General features: G+C 37.1%; 1 protein-coding gene across 1 annotated transcript in view; it reads right to left on the reverse strand.

Annotated features, from left to right (window-relative positions):
* The window catches only part of CEP192 (centrosomal protein 192), a 55,322-nt gene that overhangs the window by 21,374 nt on the left and 8,368 nt on the right, over nt 1-25,580 (reverse strand). Inside the window, exons 9-29 of the mRNA XM_041477597.1 lie at nt 23,194-23,258; nt 22,921-23,112; nt 21,273-21,396; nt 21,012-21,142; nt 18,378-19,392; nt 18,142-18,265; nt 16,882-17,053; nt 14,579-15,473; nt 13,289-13,437; nt 11,593-11,823; nt 10,034-10,159; nt 8,903-9,037; nt 8,648-8,711; nt 7,845-7,984; nt 7,627-7,719; nt 6,682-6,797; nt 4,993-5,169; nt 3,117-3,207; nt 2,203-2,379; nt 1,419-1,679; nt 1,097-1,206 (exon numbers count right to left, since the gene is read on the reverse strand). Coding sequence (XP_041333531.1) covers nt 1,097-1,206; nt 1,419-1,679; nt 2,203-2,379; nt 3,117-3,207; nt 4,993-5,169; nt 6,682-6,797; nt 7,627-7,719; nt 7,845-7,984; nt 8,648-8,711; nt 8,903-9,037; nt 10,034-10,159; nt 11,593-11,823; nt 13,289-13,437; nt 14,579-15,473; nt 16,882-17,053; nt 18,142-18,265; nt 18,378-19,392; nt 21,012-21,142; nt 21,273-21,396; nt 22,921-23,112; nt 23,194-23,258 — 4,588 coding nt within the window. The remainder of the gene's footprint in view (nt 1-1,096; nt 1,207-1,418; nt 1,680-2,202; nt 2,380-3,116; nt 3,208-4,992; nt 5,170-6,681; nt 6,798-7,626; nt 7,720-7,844; nt 7,985-8,647; nt 8,712-8,902; nt 9,038-10,033; nt 10,160-11,592; nt 11,824-13,288; nt 13,438-14,578; nt 15,474-16,881; nt 17,054-18,141; nt 18,266-18,377; nt 19,393-21,011; nt 21,143-21,272; nt 21,397-22,920; nt 23,113-23,193; nt 23,259-25,580) is intronic.

Here is a 25,580-nt window from a genome sequence, read left to right on the forward strand (position 1 = left end):
ATCTGAATTTTAAATGTTTCCAATAATACCTATGTAGTTGTATTCAGCTTCTAGATGGGTTTTCTGTTGATCTGTAGACCAAAACTGTTCCCTAAGTACTTCATCCCTTTAAGGAGGATTCGAAGACAGTGAACACTGCCTCACACAATTCATACAAAAAACCAGGAACAAGCATCTTCTGAGATATCTAAAATAAGCCAGTTTCCTGTCAAAGTCAGGAACTCAGCTATTGCATGAGCTTTTTATTCAAAGTCATGCAGTTAAATTCAGCTGTGTTTAACACTTCATTTGGACAAGAATATACACAATGACTTTCACACATTGTCAGGCAATGACATTTAAAAGCAATAATGAAATAATGCTGTTTTGAAATTTTGCACTGTATTGTTATTATCAGCACCTAAGTGCTCTACCTAGTCTTAACATTCTGCATTACACTATACCCCATGGACAGCACAAGTGCCACTTATGTCACTGAAGGCAGAATATGCCATTTCTGTGTGCTTGAGTTATACAAACTGAAATGCAGAATAACACAGACACTATTTAAGATCAGCAAGATATTTTCAACAAGTTTCCTTAGCGTGTCATGAGCATATGTGGACATTATTTTTCTCATTTACACATCCACTCAAACACATTCTTTGTCAATAGAATTCAGCAAATCAAGACATGAACTTTGTTTGAAACTTAATACTCCTGGATTTTAGTACTATTCTTTTCATGAGCCTTTTCTTTAAAAATTAAAGTTACATACACATTAGAAAGAGATACCAAGGCAGAACACAGATCTCTTTCAATACAAAAAAGAAAACATTTCCCCAAAACTCAATACACTTGAACTTAAGTAAGTTGAAATAGAATAAATTCTTAACTAGGATTCTAGCTACAGTATGTAAGCAAAGCCACAAATGAGCACACTTCCATCAACAACTTACATGTGCAAGGCTTAATGGATCTCTACATATCATCATCATCTTTAACTTGTTCTTGCTCTTTTTGGAAAAACATTAAAACCATACTTGTGGCAGCACATACCCCTAGCTTTAACTTCTTATTAAACATCTGTCTGTTACAACAGCAAAGCACATCTTACCTGCGATACTGCTGCCTAGAAACTTCATCTCCCCAAAAAAGACACAGCGTCGATACCAACATGCTTGGATGGAAGTTCTCTTCCATTGGATTCCATGTTACAGTAATCACCTAATAAAATAAATACACAACACACTGAGGAAAAAAACCTTTATGTTTAGTATTAATGTTTGGACTATGAGTCAACAGATTACTACAATACAAGTGAAACGGGACATAACAAAAAATAGGTGAGATTTTAATAAAGAACTAGTCAGACATTTTCACTGATGACATTTAATTAAAATTCATAAAATTTGCTCAGAAGAAAGCACTGTACTTACTTCATGTCTTCCTTCTCTTAGTACAAACTTCTCTGGAGACACTGTCATAACCTGAGGATCCATCACTGTTTTTGCCTGCAGGTTTCCCAAGCACAGCGCTTTAACGTAGGCGGCCCGGGAACCTGTGTTTCTCACGTGGAAGGAAGCTTTCTGTAATCTTGCAGACAATGACCCTTCCAGTGTAATCATGAAGCTATCTGACAATTTTTTAACATTTTCTAAAATTATATTGCTTGTTCCTCCATATCCAGATAACGGTATCTGGGAGAGAAAAAAACCCGCCACAAAAAAAAATAAGTACTTCAAATGGAAAAAGCTTCTTAGTAAAACACATTTATGTACAACTATGGTAAACTATATAGAGTTACAGAAAAACAAATGAAAATGTTAAAAATGTGAACAGAAAAGCCTTTGCAAGAAATAGAAAAGCCTAAATTTACTCAATCATTTTCAAGTTCTACTTTCCAAGTTTGTTTAAGACATACCTATAGAACAAGACAAGTTCAGATTTTTTAACACTTCTAGAGTTAAAATCTTAGGCTACTTTTAATATAGTACATAAAATATTTCATCATTCCCAAAGGAAAGAATTACATTCAAAACTGATACTAATGTTCAAAGCATAACATTTAGTGCCCATATAACTTTAACAAGTATACAGATATCCATAATATTTATCTTGAATTTTCAGGTTTTTGACAGAAACACCTATTCAGTACTAGATTCTCAATAATTACGAAAAAAATACATTTAAAATTGTTACAAGTTATGTTGGGACTCTTACAGTAAACTTAATTCCTGGCATTGATCGAATCCCCAGCTGTTTGATTTCCAGCTTTGCAAAGCAGCAAGTTACTCGAGTGGGTGTAAACATCAGGTAGATGTTAGTATCTTCTTTGGGACGCATTTTGAGTTCCCAATTACTGGTTAAGCGTTGTTCTGATCCAAATATACTTTGCAGCTATAAAAAAGAAGATATCAGAACTGAGTGACTGTAATAGGAAAAAAAACATAGCAGTAAAATTTACTACACATGGAAGGAAGAATTAACTTCTTTGAAGTCCACATTAACTTCTTTGACAATGACATATTAAAAGTTGCAAAGCTTAATATGCAATGAAAAAGATGAAGTCCAAGATACTTTATATTCCCACAATGAACACTTCAATGCCTCTCAGTTTAGACAGACTTTTCTGTCCTCAATCCCCAACCTGTCAAGGCTGAACTTTACCAGCTGTACATTAATTCTCTGTAAGTAAAAATATTTTAGATTAAAAAAATCTGAACATTTGAGGGAAAAAGGGAATATAAATCAATGCAGGTTACATAACAAAAAGACCCATTAGCCATGGTAATTCCTAAAGGCTAATTCCAGTTTTTCTTTCCTCATCTAGACTCCCTCATGCAGGAAGGGCCACTGATAGATCACTGCACCAAGTACTGACTCTGTTGTGAAACAGCAGCTTAGAGAGCTGTAAACTGAGCTCCAGTTTGCTGCAGCGCTCCTGTTTCAGGATAGGATACCAGTGTAGCTTAAGCTCCGCTACCACGTTCACCTTGGCAGTCTCAACACAAATACACAGCCTGCTAACACTCCAGGGCAAAAACATTTTCATAATAAACATGGTAACTGTCTGTTTTCATTATAAAGCCTGGTAACTGTCATAAACACTAAAGAGAAATTTTAATGGTAGGCACCTGAAAGGAGTCTTGATCCTGGCCTCTTATCAACAATCTTAAATGCTGAGTCACAGATGGAGAGTCATTCCTTAGAATTAACTTCTTCTGTCTGAAAAATACATTTGGTTAGATTTTACAGCAAAAACTGCATATATTAATTCATGGAAACAATGGAACTGGAACAGTCAATTTTGGAAGTAATTTAATGGAAAAAAATCACCTCTTGGAGCAACAGAATATGATAAATAGAAATTATTTCTGTATTTCCAAACTTACACACCCTACACTGTTATACACCACAACACACAAATGCTCATAGCAAAACAATCCCCAAATATACATATATATATTTTAAAAATATATAGTTTTTCTGAAGTTCAAGTACTGTACTTAACAGCCTGAACTTTCAAAGAAACCAGCAATTGTATCAATACAAAAACTCCTTAAAAATCCCCACACTTCAGGACACAGTTATGATGAGATTATCCAGAGAGACTTATTTATGCAGAAACAATGTTTCGTGAGTAGTCTGGCCCAGATTCACAGTTCTAAAGAACTAAATTCAGGATAACTTTTCCTTCTCATGTACTTCTCAAGGCAATAGCAACAGAGAAAGTTACGGTCACTTAACAGAATCAGGTTGATTGAAATATTTTTTCTTCTGTGTGATACATCCTAGCATCGACCAGGCTTCTGGTACTCAGAGCTCTCCTCAGCAGAGATAGGAAACATCTCCAGCAAGAACAAGTGCCTTTGTCATTTTAACAAATCAAAAAACATTGACAGATGAATTTGACAAGCCCTAAAACTGCTACAATGCAAAAGAATAGATCATGCAGATAGAATAAAAGAGGACAGAGAGAGCAAAACCTCTCTCTATCAACACTGGCAGACACTCTTTTGCACTCGAAACAAAACTACAGAAATAATTTCAGCTTCCTAAAACTAAGGGTTCCTCAACACTGTTTTACAGGAGGAACAGAAAACAAAAAGATAGCAGCATACAGGAAAGAAGCAGTAATGCCCAAACACCAAATAACCAAAACTCCTGTTAGGAGCACACCACACCTTAACAAACCAGAAAAACAGAAATGTAGCTATTAGAAACAGTTCTTGGATACAAACATTGATTGATTTTAAACCACCACGAACATCATTAGATCATTAGAATCAAAAGTTCAGTATAAACCAACAGTTGATTAGTCCTTCAAGTAATAATTACTAGAAGTTCAGAAATCTGCAAAACTTGCAGACTTTACATATAAAAGAAGCAAAGAATATCCTAACAATTATGAACAGTTTCAGTAAAACATACAATACTGAACCTGGAAACTTGAAACTAAAAAAGTGTGGACAAGAAGTAGTCTGAAGGATAAAATAATTCATAATTAGGGGCAAAACAGATTCTCCACACTAGAAGTTTTAACCCTGAAACACATTTGAATCAATTAAGGGATGTCCAACAGTTTATGCTGTTCAGATGGTCAAATTACATTACACAGATTGATTCTGTTCATTGTAATTGATGGAATGAAGCATAACTCATCTCTAGCAAGAGACAGGTATCAAGAACCAACAGAATTTTTCTATCGACTTAATTGAAAAATACTTTTCTCCTAATTTCTACTTACATGACACACTAAGCTTACAGAGCCAGATATTCTAATCATAACTAAAGAGTCCTCGAGAAAACACAAAGCTAAAATAAGATCAGTTTGTTTTCAAAACTTTCTCGCACAAGAAAAATAATTGCAATATACTGCTTCTTTCACTTGAGGCACAGAACAAATTACTGCCAACTATCAATGTGAATGGGAAATTTTACTTTAAATAAGTGCAATGTAAAATGCTTAACATGATATTCTATATGAGCAGCTGTCCAACTTATACTTACACTGATGATCCAAGTGATACTGCTCCCCAGGCAATGAACTGCTTGTTGGAGAGGATGGGTGGAATGTCTGAGTACCCAGCAGCTGTAGTCACAGGTCTGTTTTTCCCAGATTCTACCTCACCTTCTATCATCACTTCAAACTGAGGCCCAGATGGCAGCACAAGGATTTTCAAGATACTTTAAAAATAAATTCATAAATTTAAATTCCACAACAGAACAAGATTAGCTGATGAAATCAAAACATAACTGAAAAAATATTACACATAGGCATTTTTAAAACTACCTTCTTAAGGCAAAAATACAAATACTTCTTTTTATTTTATGAAAAAGGCCAGCTTTAGGTATAGCCCTACATTTAAATCCTTTGGGCTGCAAGTACGTATGCCACATGAACCTCACAAAGTCTTCTGGAATATTTCATCTGGAAATAATTCAGAGAAATATTTCAGAGACTACAGCTCAAAGTATTTTTCATCCATACTAATTTCTAATTATTTTGACAGACTAAATTAGAAAGAAACAAAGTCTGGCTGTAGATTAAAGAGATGCCCTTTGAATGCCATGAGAAACTTCACTGAATTTTTTACAGGTGTGAGATACCCAGGAGCACCAAGGAAGGAAATCTAGCTTTTAAATAATAGCCTGAATCATTTGTTATAGCACAGAGAGACTTCAACTCAAGAAAAAAACTCAAGAACCTCCATTCTAGCTGTCAGCAAATCCCTTTGATGCCTGCTGACAAAGCCCTGAATCCCATCAGCAGGGAACATGGACCCTGGTTACTGCCTCAGTTAGTTTATTGTATTTTGGCAGTACTGTGACGTAGATTACAAAGTTTCCAATCCTCCTGAGTACCTCAAACTGTAAAAATTCAACCTATCCAATAGGATCATACTGTCACTAGCAGAACTTCATTGTTTAATTTAAATGCACTGGGGAGGCCTGGTTAAGCTAGCCAGTGAAGCTGAACATATTTTGAAGATACTCCTTTGTCCATTCTTGCAGAAACTGGAAATCATGTAGCAAGAGAGGAAAAGCTGCTCTGGAGAAACGAGTCAGACCCCTGTCATTGCCAAAAACTCTCACGTGACATCTTAATTGTCACTTGAACCAATCAAGTTTGTTCTGCAGAATGAAGTTCAACAGGTACTAATGAGCAAAACTATGAATGCTTCATCCACCTGCAACAGGAACTTGTACGTTAGTGTTGTACACAACAAACTTTTATTTGATTACAGCAGACAAATGAATACTTAGCATCTTGATCTGTTCTTCACATTTTTCACATGTAAAACAGAAATAACATTTTCCTTGCCTAAGCAGAGAGAGAAAGAGGGAAGCAACTGAAGGGGCTGCTGAAGGTAAGTATTTTGAAGCTTTGTTGTACTTCAGAAATAACTACCATATAAATGGCCTCACAGATTCACTCCATTTATTTACACTAAACAAGTCTTAGAATATTTCTTGATGGGAAATATTATCTATTCATTATGCTATACACACCTGAAGAGGCAGATATTCTATACAAATGGTGAACCTTAACAAAAATCCTTTTGTAATGGATGAGAACTCTCATGAAAACAACTGAAGACAAAGACTTTCATACAGGTGAAACTTTCATTTTGTTCATTACCTTAAGGTCAAAAGTAGTTCAGTTTAACACATGCAGCACAGAATCAGTTATATTACCTTTCTGTAGTTCTTGTGCTTTTTGGATAAAACTGGACAGTCACTACTTGTTCTTCTCCAGGAAAAAGGAAAAGGTCCTCAGGTTTAACAGCAAAGGAGCTGTCTTGATCTGATGTCTGAAAGCAGGCAAGGACAAAAGGGAGGGTTAGTTACCTATTTTAAGGGATTAAACGCTTCTACAAAATGGATACACACATTTGTATACATACAATACAATTTGGTTGTGCGCCTGTGGTACATGCAATTCACACAATTTCAATACACCTGGAGTCTTCAACGCTTTATCAATTAGCACCCAGTATCATCACTTATTGTGGCATTTGTGATAGGGGTCATAGATCCTACTTCCATGGCCTCTGATCTTAGAAATGACGGGCTAACAAATCTCTTTTTGCAAAATGGAACCAACTGCTCCTTCTGTTGAATTTGAAATGCAAGTTTCAAATGTGGCTAGTTATCTCTCAGTCTGGAACCATACTTTCTATGGATTCTCAAAAAGGTCAAGTAAAGACATTGCATATCTGAAAAGAACTCACTCTGAGTTGGCAAGACGTACACTAAAAACTAGTGCAGTTTTATGAGAAAATACAGATGTTTCCTAATGCTAATATTCATCTTTGCCTTAAGCAGGCTTTACCAGCTAACTAACACCTGCTGTGCAGCACAGGCCTCACTACTTTTACATACTACAAATATTTTAGTTAAAATTTAGTAAAAATCATAAAGGTATGTTTGTTATAACAAATAAAACTGAAGCTGAGCAAAAGAACACCCATATGCTTTTTCCAAAAACGTAAGCTTCTCTCTTTACCATCTTTCATTCCCTATATGTAAATTTGTAGAGCTTTTATCAAACTACAGAGCTGAGCTAAAGGCCCAAGGCTCACCTCTGTACAATAAGAGCAGCACAAAAATCATGATTTCAAGAGGGAAAAGCCAACCTACCTTAACTTTCAAATGTACACTAATGTTTCCAGCATTTACCAATGGCAGCTGCTGCTTGACTGTCGAACCCACACTAGTAGACAGATGTATTTTCTACAAAAATAAAGTAAGCGCATGTTTCTATATATATACATACATAATAAAACCAAGCATTACAAAAGTAGGAGGCTAGGAGAGGCAAACTGTTCTTAAAATACAGTTTGTAAATACACACAAACCTCTAAGTCCTTTGGAATATGTATCCTTGCTGTTCCAGCTCTTGCTCTGAGAAAAATACTTTTAATCACAGTGCTAGGTCCTGGACTATCCACTTCCACATCCACTCTTGCCAGGAAATCCTCTGCTGGACCCAAGGAATCTAGGAACAATTTCATGAGTAGCAAAAGCAAGCAAGTCTGCCAACAGCAAAGGCCATTCCTATGGACGCATGTCTCACTTCAGCTACTCCTCAATATTAACACATTCGTGGGGTGATAACAGCTCTCCCATTACTCCTGCAACACCTTTTTTTCCTCTTTTAAATAAAGTCTCACAGGACCTTATTTAAGAGTTTTACCTTTTTGTCATGTGTGACTGAAATTGTTACTAATGCAAATAAAAAACCCATCCTACCACACCAGCCAAACTAGTTGGTATATATATTATTTTCTATTCAGCAAGTCAGAACAACTCAGAGGTTTCTTCAAATTTATTATCTATTTTGCAATTAATGTAACGTTTTCTTAAATGATGGTTTAATTCCCTCAGTAAAAAGAGCTAACACAAATTCCAGGCATCTTGCAGTACAAACTTTGTACAGCTTCATACTTAAGTAAAAATGTCCCTGGTAATATATAAAGGATTAAGACATAATACAGACATTCTGCCTCCTACAGTTACTAAAAATTAATATGATACCTGAAATATTAGCACACACAACAAAACATGGTTTCAAGTTTGCAGCCTGTTCCTGCAATTCTAACACATATATACATTAAAAGTCAAATCTGTTTCAGCTGAAATGAAAATCAAGTTACTTTACCTGAAGAAGAAATTTGTTTCTTCGGTGCATGGAACAGAACCCAAACTGTTAAAGCTTCAGGATCCTGAAAAATAAATTGGTTGATTCACCTTATGGAAGGGAGAAAATTATTGAGAGGAGAAAACAAAACGCCCACAAAACCTGAATATGAAAAAGGTGTGCTGTCCAAAAATCATTACTGTGAACTCAAATATTCAGCACTGTGATTTCAGACAGCAAGTAAAAAGAAGAATTGACCAACTACAAACTACTCACTTGCCCATCACAGCTTGCATGGATCACATGATTCACAACTGATGGAGCTGCTGTCTGAGAAACTGCATCCATTTGTTCATTAGAAGTATTAACAGGTTCCTTGGAAAAGGTGAAGCACCTCCAGGCTACTGCATTCTGTCAAAAAAAAAAAAAAAAAGTATTACAAGTATTAATTCTCTTATTGTCAGCAACAGCAATGCTGACAAAGCTGAGAAATGCAAGACAAGTTGTAAATGATCCAAGTAGTTTGGAAAAAAAAAATCAAAAATTAGGCTGTGGTTTTGGTAAGTATATGATAGTCCAGCAAACCCCCTAAAACCAGTAGGAAATCCTTTTGCAGCAAAAAGGGACAAGCAGAGTCCAGTTAGCTTAAGCCTTCAAGAAGTTTGGCTGTTCAAGACCAAACATCACTAGTCCCCAAGACAACCTGATCCACCTTAACATAAGGCCAGTCCTTTCTTCTTCCCCTGCATAAGGAAACAAGGCCAGCTCTCCCCATAGCACAAATCAGCAGTCAGCCCAGCCTAGCCAAAAACATGAAAACTGCATTGCCAGAGATGCAGAGGACCACACTGGAACCTCTCAGACAGGCTATTATATAGTGGGAGACTAAGCAGATACAGAGAAGAGTCCTGCTCTCGCTCCTGCAGAGGAAGAAGGAATATGTTAAACTTGGTAGCAGCAAGCTTGGCTGCTTGTTTGAACAGTCAGCTGTTCAGTTTGAATAGTGGAATTTATCTTCAGCTTCTCAAAGAGGGAAGCTTCCAGCTTCCTCAGCTTCTCAAAGGGAAGGCTCAGGCAACACAACCCTTATCCTATCTGCTGCCCTGTGCTATCAAAGCAAGCAGCAGAGGCAGAATCCCATGGCTAAGCTACAGAAAGTAAACCACAGACATGAAACAAAACACCATACACCTATCCCAGAAGCATTTTTGTTGGTACCATTACAACAGAACCAAATTACCACCCTGCAAAAACTATTTATTTCCTGACTAACAAAAGAAGACTTCTTGGGATGTCTTACACTGAGTGTCCAAGATATATTTCTTAATGATATGTAACAATGTGTTTGGATACTAAAATTCAGTATCACAAGATGTTAACTCACAGAAGTTTACTGTACTTACTGCATGCGTTAATAATAAGTCTAATTGGCATAAAAGCATGGGTTTTGTTGATGAGTTTTAGGGGAAGAGCCTTCAAATTGCCAAAAGGCAAGTCACCAAAATCCAGGCAATCTCCTTTTCCTGATTCCACCTAGTTTGAAAACAAAGCAGAACTTAGGAAAACCTTCAAAACACACTACCCTACAGAAGTACCAGGAAAGAAAGGATGTTACTCACCTATTCCACCCTCTAAATCCCATATCTACATATAATACAGACCTCCCATCAGGGGTAGGAGGAGTCTAAGAATCATGTTTTCTTTGATATTAGAAGGCGTTACAGCCAATTGGCTATCTCTCATGCATTTTACCTCAATCAATTAAGCCAATCTTAGTGCAATGTTTATCCACCAAAATCCAGCATACAATCAAGTTATTTTGGATAATTCAAATTAAAAGTAAGTTTAAACCATGATTATTGCTAGCAAGTAAGAAATGTCAGTTTTACATAGTTAAAAATACATTTCAGCAAGTTGAAAATTAAGAAAATAAGGGACAGTTAATTTCTGCTAGCTTAAGTACACTTAAGTGTCATGATCTGCAGCAAAATGCAGCTTTTATTTGGTATTTTTTCCAATCTCAAGAATGTAACAACATGCAGAGATTGAGCACAGGGTTTAAATTTTATTTGAACATGACACAAGTTTGAACCATATACTGTGAAGAATGGACTACATGTGAAAGAATAAAAAAATGCATTAAATAGAAATATACATTTATGGAAGAATCATTAAAAATTATATCCATTCCTGTGCATTCATTACTTGAAAACACATAATTAGCCCAAAGCAAGTTAAAAGATCATCATAAATGGAAAAAAAAGTCAACTGTGGCTGATGACTTAAAATATTATCAACCATGTCCCAGACTACCATGTAATTTGTTCAGGCACCTCCAGAAGTATCATCAAGCCTTTTTATGCATGTCCATACTCTTAAATCTAGAACTATATGAAGCCAGATTTAATTATTAATGTCACACACTCTCCTACCTGGTTGTTCTTCATGATAAGACACAAGACAAAAGCACTTTATGCATGCACTTACTTTTAATTTTTAATTAGTCCAAAATAATAAAATATTCTCTACAATCATAAACAAGCTAGAGGTAGTGGGAAACCTAGACAAAGTCTACATGATGTAAAAAATAAAGAAATCCTTACAATTGGAAAGAAATGCTTTTTGTTACATTAAATGCCCAATCCAACACAACAGATACCTAGTAAGCATCAGATGTTAAAGGCATTAACAATGAAAAAATAATGCCCAGTCTTTTAACAACGAAAAAGTAATTTTTAGTTTATTCTTTCCACACAGAATCCTTCATTTCCAGCTAGCTGCTTCTGCACAATTGGAACTTCCCAGACAGCAATATGCTTCTCAAAAATTTTCTTCTATTCCCACTCAAAACATAAGAAATTCCAGGTTTCTTTGAGGAGCAACCTTGCAATCCCATTATTTTCCAGTGCCATTAAATTATTCACAAAATAGCAACAATGAAAAACCCACAATAAGCAGCAACTTACTTCTAAATTAGGATTTTCAGCCACTGCTGTCAGAACTACCCTGCTTGCCAAAGCTTCTGACTGAACGATCGTCTCGGCATCTGCAGAAACTGGCCAAGATGAAACATTGAGGATACACTGGAAGATCCCCGAACGGGAAGGTAAGAAAAGTATTTTCAGGTCATTGGTAGAGTAGGGTCCTACAATGGTTTTGTTCTTGAACACCAAACATTGATATTTCATAGGATCCACCTGAAAAACAAAATATCTGTCATTTGCAAACAGGCCTTTTATCAGAAGACATTTCCTTTCCAAATACCATGTTTATCTGGCACCACTGCTTAACATTTTGTATATATTTCTCCTCCATTTAATTAATGCATCTTCATGACCATGACCCATTTGCATCCTGCTCAACTGCAGGCCTTTTATTTTAATTTAAACAGACAAGTCAGCCTGAAAATTGCTGAGGTTTCTTTCTACCATCTAGTGAAAGACTGACACTGGGAAAATTATTAAATAAAACCCTAATTTTTGAGAAAGAACAGCAGTGTATCTCAAAGTTGACTAAAAAAACATTGGTTTTAATCACACCGTGCAAACAATAGCATGTATTTATTAATGGAAACAACTGTAAAACAATTTCATTTTAAAAAATCACCTCTTGATCCAACAGAATTGCTGGTTACAGGAGCTGCATAAAAAGCTCTATGAAGCTGATTAGAAAATTATGCAACAAACCCTTATTCTTATATACACACACACATATATATACATACACACGAGCACACAGAATTGTGGCCTGATGTTCTTTAAAGAGGAAGCATTCTAAGAAAACAAGATCAAAACCAGAAATCATACCACTGGAAAGACACATGCTACATCCGCTGGAAGAATGTAACTGAGGGATGTGATCAGGATTTCTAAGAATTATAAGATGCAATATTTAAAGCAAATAATTTTCTGCTATTCCTCACTAATATGGACCAAATAAAAACAGCATGAACCATATTTTAAAATAGAAAAAAGCAACACTTCATACAATTTACAACTGAACTGAACTGTGGACAACAAACTTGTTCTGTTGCTATATTCTTCTCTACTAAGTGTATTCATCAATAAAAGAAATCTAATCCTTCTGATGGACCTTGAACCTAACTCGTTCTCAAGATATTTTACTTCTGGAACTGTTAGTACGATAACAGACTTCTATAATATTTAATTAAATTGAAGTGCAAGACAGCCAGCGTATGGCCCACAAGCTACCCACAGAACAACCCCTCTAGCCTGAAGACTGCTCCAAATATTGCTCATTTTCCATCACTCAAGATCTCCTGATTTCAATAAAAAGAGGAGCAAACTGCCAAAAATGTTTTCGCAGTAACAGTCCTCAGCATGGATGTTTTCTGGTCTAGGGGTGGCTTTTCTTGCATACACAAAGGTGGGAATGAATAATCCATAAACTCAAACCTTCCACATTTCATGCACACAATGTAATTCTACAGATCAATCACCTCATGTGACATTTACTTCACAAAGTCTACTTGCTGGAGGAAGTCAGGCGGCCTGGCTAAATAAAGTAGCATTGCTTTTGTGCATATTAACGATAAAACAGGGGGAAAAAATCACATATCTGTAAAGAGGGGCTTGATTTTATATATGATATCTGGTAAGATTACAGTATTATTCAGTTTTATGGGAAAAAAAAATCTCTTACCTTTACCCCATTAACTGAAACACTGAGTATTCCAATGTTGACCTGCAACCACCGGTCAGTTGGATTATAAACACTAAGAACCGTCTGTGATGCAATTCCCACACAACAGGCATTAGGGAACTTCAGTTCTTCTGGTACTTTTATATGCCCTTTGGAAGAAGATATGCTCTTGTTAGTTACAAGTACTCAGAAGCAAATCAACTCTCAGGCTGCCACCAAGTTTATGAACTCATCTGGCAAATGCTTCATTAAGGCAAGGAAATGTTTGACTCCTACATTTCTCATAAGAATGTTTTCCACAAACATTTCCACAGCATGAAATTTGAAATTTTGATCATTTCTATTTTACATCTTAAAGTTCTACTGTCACACAAACAAATACTTATGCAAATGGTACATTCCACACAGACCCACAAAGTTTATATATATACACACCTGATATAAAACACTCAGTGGTCACAATTTAATCAGCACTAGCCCTGCTCAGAAAATTTGAACATTACTATTACAAAATCTTGTTAGCATAAAAATAGCTAAGGAGTATTTCCCTATTTTAAAATGCACTAAGATCAATGATTTGGAACAATCAATAAACAAGCTCTAAACTGTTGCAGATTCAAATTTTCAGCCCCACTAGCTTGTCATTTAGGCTGAAAGAATTAGCCAGAAATTAAAAAGTACAGCAGAACTGTAGATTAAAATAAGTTTTTAAAGTTAAATAGTAATTTGTGTTGCTTAGGTTTAGAGCTAAGTCTATATACCAAGTAAGAGCAGAAAGGACAGAGAACACTTGGCAGCTTGTCCTTCCCTTCATAACCAGCAAACAGTTTCAACCCTCCATGGGGTTGAAATTTCTTGTGAGTTTTGGCCTTCACTGACTGCTAATACCAAATTAGGCTGGCAACAGAAATGTCCTCTACCTTCCAGATAAAATACAATGGAATTTCAAGAGCATGACTTGTCTTGCCTAGTTTGAACTGCAGCTAGGATTTCTCTTCCTCCTATGAAAGGTAGGTCTAGATCCTTTACACAAACACAAAACCACTTAATATTGAAGAACGCTGAAATTCTGAGAAACGTTTTTTAAGACCAATAGGGGAGCTATAAAAATAGACACTAAATTCAGAGAACAACATTAAACAAGGAAAACTAGTAATAGGGTTTGCATAAACAATAATTGCAGTTACATTTAGTACCATCTTAATTTTATTTACTATAACATAAGCGACATCACTATCACCATTCCTGTCCACAGCTGTATTTCAAACACACTGTAAAAATCACACTCACCAATACCAGGTGACTTCGATAACTCCCACTCCCTTCCCCCAGCTCCAAGAGGTTGTCCAGTACATGCTTTTATATTTAAGATATTATTATTCCATGAAGTACTGTGTGGGTTATAAAGTGAAGCTGCACCCAAAAAGCCAGAACCAATATTTGGACCCAAAGGAATTCCTAACATAAGTGGATTCTCAACATGTCCTGCTGGAATACCAGAACAAGGAAGCCCTGCTGGAAGGCCAAAACCTGCAGCGCTGCAGCTGTGAAACTGAGACAGAACTGCATTTCCTGGAGGCTGTTTAGTTCCCAGATGCTGTTGTGCAAATGGAGTTGTTGCAAGACAATGTCCTGTAAGCAAGGTGGGGACAGACGAAATTGTTTGACTCTCAGAGGTAGTGACATGGGATTTAACAGTTGATATATGAACATGCTGTTCACCAGATGAGTTTTGTTTGCATGGCGAACAGGTGTTTAATCCAGAATAAACAGGTAATACATTCTGAGATGGCAATCCTTGTCTCTGTGCTTTGTTTGTTTGATCCTGACACACTTCTTGTGCATCAGCGTTAACAGAAAGGGGCGGAAAGGTGCGGAGTTTACTTGGTAAAGCTGATTTAACACGGTCTAGCTCTTCATGATTTGCTGGTACATTTGAAGGATTAAATGGAAGCTGATCTATCCTCAGAAAACCTTCTTTGGCCAGTTCTTGGTCCAGTACATTATGAGGTTTTCTTTGAAGACCAGCAAGTTCATTTTCTCCATGTCCCTGGTCAATACTATGTACTGCTTTTTTTCTATTTCTTTGACACGAACGGTCTTCTTGATTTTCTTTTCTATGTTCCTGCGGAGGAACTGGGCTGGCCTGAATTATTGTTGTGCTCAGTTCACCAGCATCTTCACCCTAATAAACAAATATAACATGCAGTATTACATATTTTAGAACAGCAATAGGGTACATAAGACACACCTAATTCTGGTACTGCCTGTTCAGGAAACTTTTCTGTCCAATCATTATTGGGACTGCCATCCAATATAAATAATCAAGTTTGTCTTTTGTCTGAAGTTTTACTTTTTTGACTGTGACTCTTCACCTTGAAAAAGAAAACCTCCAACTTCAACCTGTCTGCTATCCTTAAGAAACATTCTACTGGGTCTGGCTGAGATGGAGTTGATTTTCTTCACAGCGGTCTGTGGTACTGTATTTTTAGATTTGTGTTCAAAACAGCATTGACAACACACCAGACATACTAGCCAGATTAAAAAACAAGCCCAAAAAACAAACTGAATGGCCTTGAACCAAACCACTAACTGAAAGGGATTTGAGATGGACAAAAATGCGCTGATACAAACATTTTCTTTGTGTTCTCACAAAAAGAAATCATTGAAGCCCAGAGACCTGCATTTTGACAGGTATGCTATAGCTGGAATGAGCACTCATATTTACACAGACATGCATGTAAACTCGTATTTACAGAGACATGCATGTAAACTCATATTTACACAGACATGCATGTAAACTCATATTTACACAGACATGCATGTAAACTCGTATTTACAGAGACATGCATGTAAGTTAGAAAGATTGTTCAGGTTTTATGTGCCTGTTTTTTAAAATTCCACCCACAATTACACACACTTGGAAAGGGGGAGACCTAACAGATTTCAAGGAATGCACAAATTCAGATAAAAGATGGCCAATTATTTTAATCAGTGTAAGACTGCAAGTCTGAACACAAATTTCACCCTCAGTGTACATTCTTCTCTAAACCAGTAAAAACAGTCAGAATGACTGTCAGAGGTAGAAAATTATAGTTTCAGTCCTCAAAAAAGTACTACAAGCTACATTATGTATTCACAAATATTTCTCCAGGAAAAAAACAAGCCAGGAAAATTATTCTCCTAACAGCTGAAGCTGAACAGCAAGGGAGCCTCAGGTATGATGAAAGCAATATAGATCCTGCAAAATACTACTGGAATACTGCACCACATTCCAAGAACAGAATGACTTAATGAGAAACTATTGAAAAATATTAAAAGAAAAAATACATCAACTCAAACTTTTTCAGAAGTTCCTAGTTCTTTGATTGTTTTACTATGTATTTATTAGAGTGCGTGCATTTAGCACAGTTGATACCAAAATTCAAATTTTCAAATAACTCAGAAGCTGGAAAGAAGTATACCTTTCCCCTATGCACAGCATATCCTAAAATTGTTTGAAAACCCTTAAGGCTTTTCTAATTTAGAATTACTTTGACCTATAAATTTTGGTTTAGGGGCAAAGGTGAGGTGAAGTGGGTTTTTCTTCTTACCCAGTATGTCCCTGGACTATGTATCACTGCTGGGTTCTTACGGGTACTGCCAGACACAGAGACATAGGTTAACCTGCTCATGCTTGGACTGCAATAAACAGACTGAGGTACCACATTCTCTTTGCAAGGAGATTCCTGACAATGTGATGGGCAAGTGAAGTCCACTTCAGATCTGAAAAAGAGATTCAAAATATGCCAATATTAAAATACATATTTTTAATGCTGCCATCAAGAAAATCAATGTTACCCACTACCTATACTATTCTAAAAGTCAACTTAATTAGCTGTTCTGTTAAATGCAGTCAGTAGAAATGAGAAATCAGCTCTCAATTAACCTTTGTAAGTTCTGGCTTTGATGTACATAAAACACATTTTCATTCTATATAAATCCATATAGGTAAAGCACAAGAATTCCAAAACTGAACTCAGATGCTAAGGCCACAGCAGCAACACAACTTATTAAAAGAGGTGAATCAATATACTTGTATCTAACTAGATTAAAAAGTCAAACGAAATCATTTAACCTCCCAGGCATCCCACATTAGGCACCATATTCACTGCTGAGATTCTCTTCATTTCAAATACCTGAAAACACAGGATCTCTCAGCACTTTGCTCAACAAAAAAGCTAACATGACAACAATTAAAGTCACTAACAATTTTAACTGGAAATCCTAAGAGCTATATAACATGCCGGCAAAAATACATCTTCTCCTGCACATATTAATTTCTGAGAAATGACAGACAGCCTGTAATTCTAATAACATACAAACACAAACAGTAGTTAAATACCAAACTATGAAGTTAAAAGTTAAGTCAGGCAAATCATTTGCCTCATCTTATGAGACTGCACACAACCATCAGCTACTGACCATGTTTGTGTTTTAGATTACAGAATTAATTTAGTTGCCATCTTATGACACTTACTGTTATGGGAGCTCATTTAAGAAACATTGTTCTTTCAGTTGCTAAGGAAACCTTAAACCTTCGAACACAAGTATGTATCAAAATACAAAACAGTCAAAAGCCATACAAATATTTCTACCCACCCTCTCCCACAATACGCAATGATACAAATCAGAGAACCAGATGGAGCAAAACACTTCTAAGTTTAAAAAACACATCTTCATTGGTCTATATCATGTCCACCATAATGAAGTCTTAGCCTAATAAAGATCACAGTCAACATTCAAACTAACACATGATCCGTCAACAATCCTCATTAAGCACTAATTCTTGTAACCTGCACCAAGAAATTTACCCTGAAAATCCTGTTCCAGAAGTGTCACTGGGAGAAGAATGAATCAGAGGTGAAGTTGAAGGTCTGAAGCTACACTGCTCACCCTCCAGATTTAAGTCACTTTCAGGTAGAATGGGTTTATGCTCTGGCAAATAAACAAAATTTAAGCACCATATTTATTTATGGACAGGAAACAAGTTAACTGACCAAAAAAAAGCTTTTTCAACAACTAACTGTATTTATATAGGTTTACTTACCAGTACTATTCTGGAAAGTTGGGGAGAGCTTCTCAAAAGTTACATGTTTTGCATTCCCCCTACGAGGAGTACTGGCATCCTTGTTTCCCTTCTCTGTATTTTGATTCCTCTCCTCATTGTTCAATTTCTGCACAGGCTTGGCTGTTGTAGGACTTACTGAGACATATTTACTAGATTGCTTGGCAGGTTTTAAGTTGCTGAAGGACAGAGTATTTCCTGCAGTACCCTCCACCAAATCATTACACGGTTCAGGAACAGCATTTGCTGCTTGATCTACTGTTTCTCTGTCTTCCCCTATACCACATGCATTAGTGAGATTGCTGCTCCGGTAAGCAAGCAGATTTCTCTGTGCCACTTCCATTTTTGCTGCTGAGAGAATTCCATGTGTGGTTTCGTTTTCATTAAGTGTCTCTGATCTAATATCAGCATCCATTGACTGTAAATATTTACTATTTACCAAATCTGAAAACTTTCCTGAACATCGAACATTATCTGCAATTACATCTCCGCGGCTGGGAATATCAGACAGCCTAGAAAAATTCTGACTGTCACTTTCTTCATTAAGATTATCAAGCAATCGCTTCTCTATTCCTTGCTGTTTGCTATGTTTATTCATCCAATCTTCTGCAAAAGCATCCTTATGTTTATCTTTACCCAGTAAAAAGGTATCAGATGTAAGGTTCTGGACAGATGCTTCATGTTTCATGACACTCTCATATTCATTCTCACATCTGTTCTCGTCTGTTTTTTTGAGGTATTTTTCCACATCAAATGCACTATTTTCCTCATTGCTGAATAACACCTCACTAGCGGAGAGTTCAGCCTCTTTAACAGCTCCAGGAAGGACACGTGTTCTTTTACTTTTATTGGAGAGTGCCATCATCATAGCAGCTAGCTGGGAAGGTTCAGCACTGGAGGAAGCATTAGCAATAGCATTTGCAATTGTGCTGATACTCAGGACAGAGTCAGAATGATTAGACAAGCTATCTTCAAACTTGCCTTTACGAATTCCATCCTAAAACAAAACAAAATTAATTAAGCACCACAGTAAGAGAATTTTTGTTTAGTGTTTTGTTTTGTGTTTACATTTTAGGATATGGCAATATATTAACATTCTTCATGGATGCATTTTTAAACACCTGTCTAGAAGGAACACTGCAAGAGACATTCTCATTCTCCTGATTTTTTAAGTCTGCTTCACAAAGGCTTTTCTAAATTAAATAAGTATTGCCTACTAGAAAGCCTTAGTTCCTGTGAAACTTTTAAAATCCAAAAACGCTTTATTTAGTTCAGTTGAAAGAATTGGGAGTAAAATCCTATCAGGGAAAACAGCAGAGAAATTACCATGACCAAATATACAATAATTTCCAAATTAACTTGAAATCATCTGCCTCTAAGGAGAGAAGACACAGCTATTCCTACAGCTTTTTCTATTACTCAAGTCTGATTTCTTCTTTAGTTTTCATATTAGATATTCTTAGCAAAGGGCACAGAGTAGGCAGACAGTTATGTCCAGAGCCCCGTTTATTTCTGTCTCTCTCCGATGGACACAGGCTCAGAAAGAACTGAAAACACCTGTCCTCCTGTAGATAGGCATGCATGACTTAACAACATCCTCATCAAAAGCCAGGCAACACACAGAGCAAACACGTACACCATGACTGGACTGACAACAAGCTGAACTGCCAGGCTCAAAGGGTAGATCAGCAGCACCATGTCCTTCAGGAGGCCAGTCACTCACTGGTGAGTTCCCCAGAGTATCCTGGGGAACAAGACAGGGGCCAGTACTGTTCAACAACTTCATTAATGATGTGGATGATCGGGCAGAGGGCACCTTCAGCAAGTTCCATCATCATATAAAATTGGGAGGTGTGGCTGATACGCCAGGAGAGTCAGCTGTCATTCAGAGGAACCTCAACAGGATGGAAAGATTGGCTGAGAAGTTCAAAGGGAAATGCCCAGACCAGGACTTAAGGAGGAATAACCCCAGGGCCCTGTACAGGCCCTGGGCCAATCAGCTGGAAAGCAGCTTGGCAGAAAAGGACTTGAGGGTCCTGGCAGACAGGAAGTTGACCACAAGCCAGGCAAAGAAGCTTGACACCATCCTCACCTGCATTAGGAGGAGCATTGACAGCAGGCTTAGGGAGGTGATACAGGCAGGGAAGGCAGGTATCAAGGACTACCAAACTAACAAAACACTTTTTTCTGACTTGCACCATGCTTATAGTCTTAAATTCTATCAACTAAAAGATTTTATTTCAACAGTAAAGGTAAGCTGTTTCATTAAAAAAATAGAAGGGGAAGACACAGCTGAAATTCAGAAACTTGATCACAGAACATCAGCAGCCTATGAGTCTCTGAAAAACTATGGGCTGACAGACTGAGCAAGTGAAGTGGGAAGAAAAAGGAAAACAAGATGGTGATAGTATCACCTGACTTACAACCACTAATGGATCATGCCATTCTTTTGAATCCTAGTAGGTGCCCCTATTTCTTAGCATAGTTTCAAATGATCAATATAAAAAGCAGTGAGCTGATGTGAAAGTCAAAATTTAGCTGTATTCAAAGAAACAATAATAATTGGAATAATTTGAATTTTGTTTCAGTTCATAGTTGCACTTTAAAGAGAAATACCTTTGTTTTACTTTTGGTAGCAGCGTCTGTATTAACATTTTCGTGTATTCCAGCAGCAGTATCCACCCTATGCCCTGAACCTTCAGAGCTGGTAAAATTTGCATGTTTTTTTGTTTGTGCTTCTGAGTCATCTGACAACAAAAACATTAAAAAAAAAAAAAAAAATAATTAATTTACAGCAAGGAAATGGTCTAAAAACCTGCATTCTTGGATACACATGCTCCCTTAATGCCCCATAGAAAAGAGCTGTTCCATAAGTACCTGAAAACACCTCAGACAACTGTGAAATCTCTCGGCCGATGTCACCTCCTGATGAATCAGATCGCATTAGCAAAGGAACAGGCTGCCTTTTCTTCGGGGACGTAATATAGTAACCAAAAGATGGCTATAAAAAATAACCCAGAGTAAAGCATGAGTAAATTCAAGAATTAACAAATAGGTTCAATGCACTTCCAAAGCAGTTTTGGCCTGCAGTGCTTGCTCAGTACACCTCTCATACCACTAAGAAATAACACGTGCCTCCTAGCACTGCAAGTGCCCAATGTGAACACATACACTGCACTTCCTATACATACATAAAATAAACTAACAACTGGCATGGCTAAACCCCAGCTAGTGACTAAGTACCACACAGCTCTTTGCTCACTCCCCACCTCCTCCTGACAGAAAGAATTGGAAAGAACAGGCAAACCTTGTGGGTTGAGATAAGAACAGTTTAATAGCGGACACAAGAATAAATTACAACTATAATACTGGTAATGGAAAGGAAGGAGAGGGGAACAACACCCAAGAGAAACAAGTGGTGCACAACACAATTGCTCACTGGCCACAGACCAATACCAGGCTGTCCCGAACAGTAATCGATGGCTGCCAGCCAACTCCCTCCAGCTTACAGACTGAGTAGGATGTTCTGTGATACAGAATATCCCTTTGGTCAGTTTGGGTCAGCTGTCCTGGCCATGCTCCCTCCCAGCTTCTTGTGCACCTGCTTCACTGGCAGAGCATGAGACACTCCCAAGTCCTTGATTTAGAGTAAGCACTACTTAGCAACATCCAAAACATCAGTGTGTTATCAACATTATTCTCATACTAAATCCAAAACACAGCACTGTACTAACTGCTACAAAGAAAACTTAACTTTATCCCAACTGAAACCAAGACACAACTTACTTATACCAGTTACTCAAAACAAAGAAATAAGGTACACATGCTCACATCATCTCTGCCTGAAAGCATAGTCTGCCACTAAGCCTTGGAATGCTTAGGACAGACTCTAACTCTGCCAACTCCAAGAATTCCTCATGACACAAGTGAATTACACAAGCATGTGTGACTACTTCTTCTCATTGTTCCCCACCTTTTTTTTTTTTTTTGCATGAAACACAGATGAGATCCTGTCTGCCAACAGCAGAAGAGAGAAGTGCCAGCTATCCACCAGATGCAAGAAGTATACAAGTGTCAGAAAGTCAGAATCTAGATGATTGCAGTTTTACTGAAGTTGGACACTGCCCAGATAGCACATCAATCATCAACAGCCACTCAGAAATGCCCTCACTGTTTAAATACCCTTGTCTGACCAACATTTCACTCAACTGTGTGGATAATTTGCTGGGACCTCTAACATGCCTCCTGTATATGGTGTACTTTTCTCCCTGTGATCCTGCACATAATTAGTTCCTGACCAAAAGGCAAAGATCAACAGTCAACAATAACACCAGCCAGCACTCCACATCAGAAATTCCAGCAGGAAAGCAGTCAACCCACACCTGTAACACACAGAATTTCCTTCCTAAATCAACTTGGAAAATTAGATCTGATAAAGAACTCTTTACAAAATAACAAAAGCAGTGCTAGCTGTTGTTTGTCTTGTCTTTTCCTTGTTTCTCAATACTAACATTTAGACACATACCCGTTTCACATCACTGCCTCCACCAAGACATCCAAGAGCTTCGGATCTCTGACCAAAGAACTCCCCCAAAGACAAACGTAAATAGCTGGCATCTTTATGAAGATCAGATGTTCTTGGCAGAATGAAGCTATTAGCAGATCTCCACGAAGTATTTGCTAATTCAGATGCATTTGGACTGCCTACTTTTCCTGCCTGCAGACAAAGAGATTTCAGAAGTTGCAATTTGTAAATAAATTAGAAAACTATTTTGTTTACATCGAGGTCATTAGTTACCTGCATAAGCCTGTGTGCTTTCTCAAATTCTTCCTGGTCTTGCGCAATCATAGCTGCTGCTTCAGCTTAAAACCAAGAGAAAATTTATTAAAATAAGGCAAAAGTTACTAAGTGCCATCATTACTATTTGTCATCATTAAACTCAATTTGATGGAAAGTTATTGCACATACAATTGTAGACCTGAGACAGTCTGGGACACACTAGGAGTTATTCAATCCCATATCACTAAGAAAATTTATATGAAATTAGTTTTAAAGGAGTACTGCTGGATCTTTAAAAGCCAAAGTAAAATCAGCATTTAGCTTATTAACTTAGTGGTGAATAAAGAAAGTTTCTAACAGCCTTAGCCCCAAGCTAAACTATAACTTTTTATAGGTTATGATACCCATACTAGCTAAAACCAATCATCATATAGCTAACTCAGACCAAATCTATATTTGGGGGCTGAAAATTTTTTCCATCAAGGTGGTACCTTTGAATTGGAGCAAAAGAAAGATGGCACTGGCTTGTACCTATTAATGAAAAACCCATGCAAATTAACAGGCCAAATAACTCAATCTTACTTTGAATTCAAATGCCTGTACTATTTTCACAATTACCATCTACAGAACAACTAGCACTTAAGAATCCCTTCACCAAAATGTTGTGAAAAACTGATCAAGAGATACTAATCTACCATCTGATTGCAATGTTAATGCATCATTAAGCTCATCAAAACTTCAAAAATACATGTCCTTGTGCACAGAGCATCCCTAGGCATAGAGGGCATAGGGCAAAAGCTGAGAATGGATGCAAACTTGTAAGGTGAATACAGGTGTTGCCCATAAAACTACTCATGGGAAGTCACAACACATACTCTGAGGAAAACACAAAGTTGCAATACATCTTTATTGAGCAATCAAAGTTCATCTCCTGAAGGCAACCTGGCACTATCACTGACATGCTGTTATAGCCAGTTGAACTCTCAGTCAGCAGCAGTTCTTTATCTTCTATATGAGCCCTACAGCCCCCAGAGACTCTGAAGCACCCAACGCTGTCAAGTGAGCACTCCTGCACTACTCCATACAAGAACACACCGTGCCCACAGTTTGCTGACAGAGAGATGTGTCATAAATGAGACTCCAAAGAGTCAGCTGTAACATGTCCTTTCTGTCCTTACAAATAAAATTTCTTCGGCTGTCAAACACCACTGCAGACAGACAAGCAGACCAGCAGCCAAAAAAATGCCAGCCACATGGAATGTGTCAGTGTGTTATCATCTACCACGCAAAGAAGTAAGCTCATTGACTTGAAAGCAGGAAGTGTTTAAAAATATATCAGGTGGAAAAACCTAAGTAGCCTTGGAAAAATTTACAACAGTCAAATATTCTAATCACCTGACAACTCAAGTCTAAGACACAAAAGGTGTCTGAAATATAATGACTCTGAAAAATCATGGAAGAGTTCTATGTTACTGACATAGTAGATGGGAAAGTGTCTCCCAAATGATATGATATTTACTTGAACCATCAGAAAATCACTACAGTGTTGAAAAACATTATTTCAACCAGTCAACCCTGTTTGATCACTCATTCAAAATACACCACGTTACACAGCATTCACTTTGAAAGAAAGAAGAACCTAAAGTGGACCATGGACATCCTGAGAATATATTAGCCCACCTACATGGCAGCTTTAGAAACTAGGAGAGAGAAATGCTGTTGCACACATTGCTTGAATCTCTTATGAAACAGATGCGCCGATGACAGGAATCTATTTGCCTATGGCACTGCATGTGTATTATCCAAGCCTGTATGACAAATGTATAGACTCTCGTGAAGATCAGTCTGACATAGCTTAAGGATAATAAACCACTTTTAAAGTGAACAGAGGTTCAAAAAGCCTGGAATTCAAGGGAAGACCAGAGCCCCAAAGTCCCTCAAAAAGCTCCAACATTTTTCAGTACCAGTACCATTTTTCAGCATCAAGACATTCCTAAGGGACTTCACAAAAAATCAGCAGCTAGCCAATTCAACACTTTGAAGTCTCTCAAATTTTGACACTGTAGTTGCATTCTATTTGATTTTGTAGTAATTCCTCATTGCTAATTATTTCCTCTCTTATAAGCATCACTCAACACAAAATTACTCTTCTTCTCTTTTCCTTGTAAGAAAGGAAAACAATCATTAAAGTCCAAAGGTAAAACTGTGAAAGTGAGACGAGTTGCCTTAGCTCACACAACAGGTACCCATGGCAAATGTTAGAATGCTTTTTGTTTTGTTTTAAAACACACTTCATGGGAAGAGCAGGAAACACAGAAAGAAGCTATGTACTATAAATAATGAGACAATATCACTACAGATTACTATCAGCATCAGCTTTCAAATAATTTGTAGTATCTAAAACC

Source organism: Pyrgilauda ruficollis, unplaced genomic scaffold (genome assembly GCF_017590135.1).
Source record: "Pyrgilauda ruficollis isolate IOZ18807 unplaced genomic scaffold, ASM1759013v1 scaffold41, whole genome shotgun sequence".
NCBI classification, from domain to species: Eukaryota; Metazoa; Chordata; class Aves; order Passeriformes; family Passeridae; genus Pyrgilauda; species Pyrgilauda ruficollis.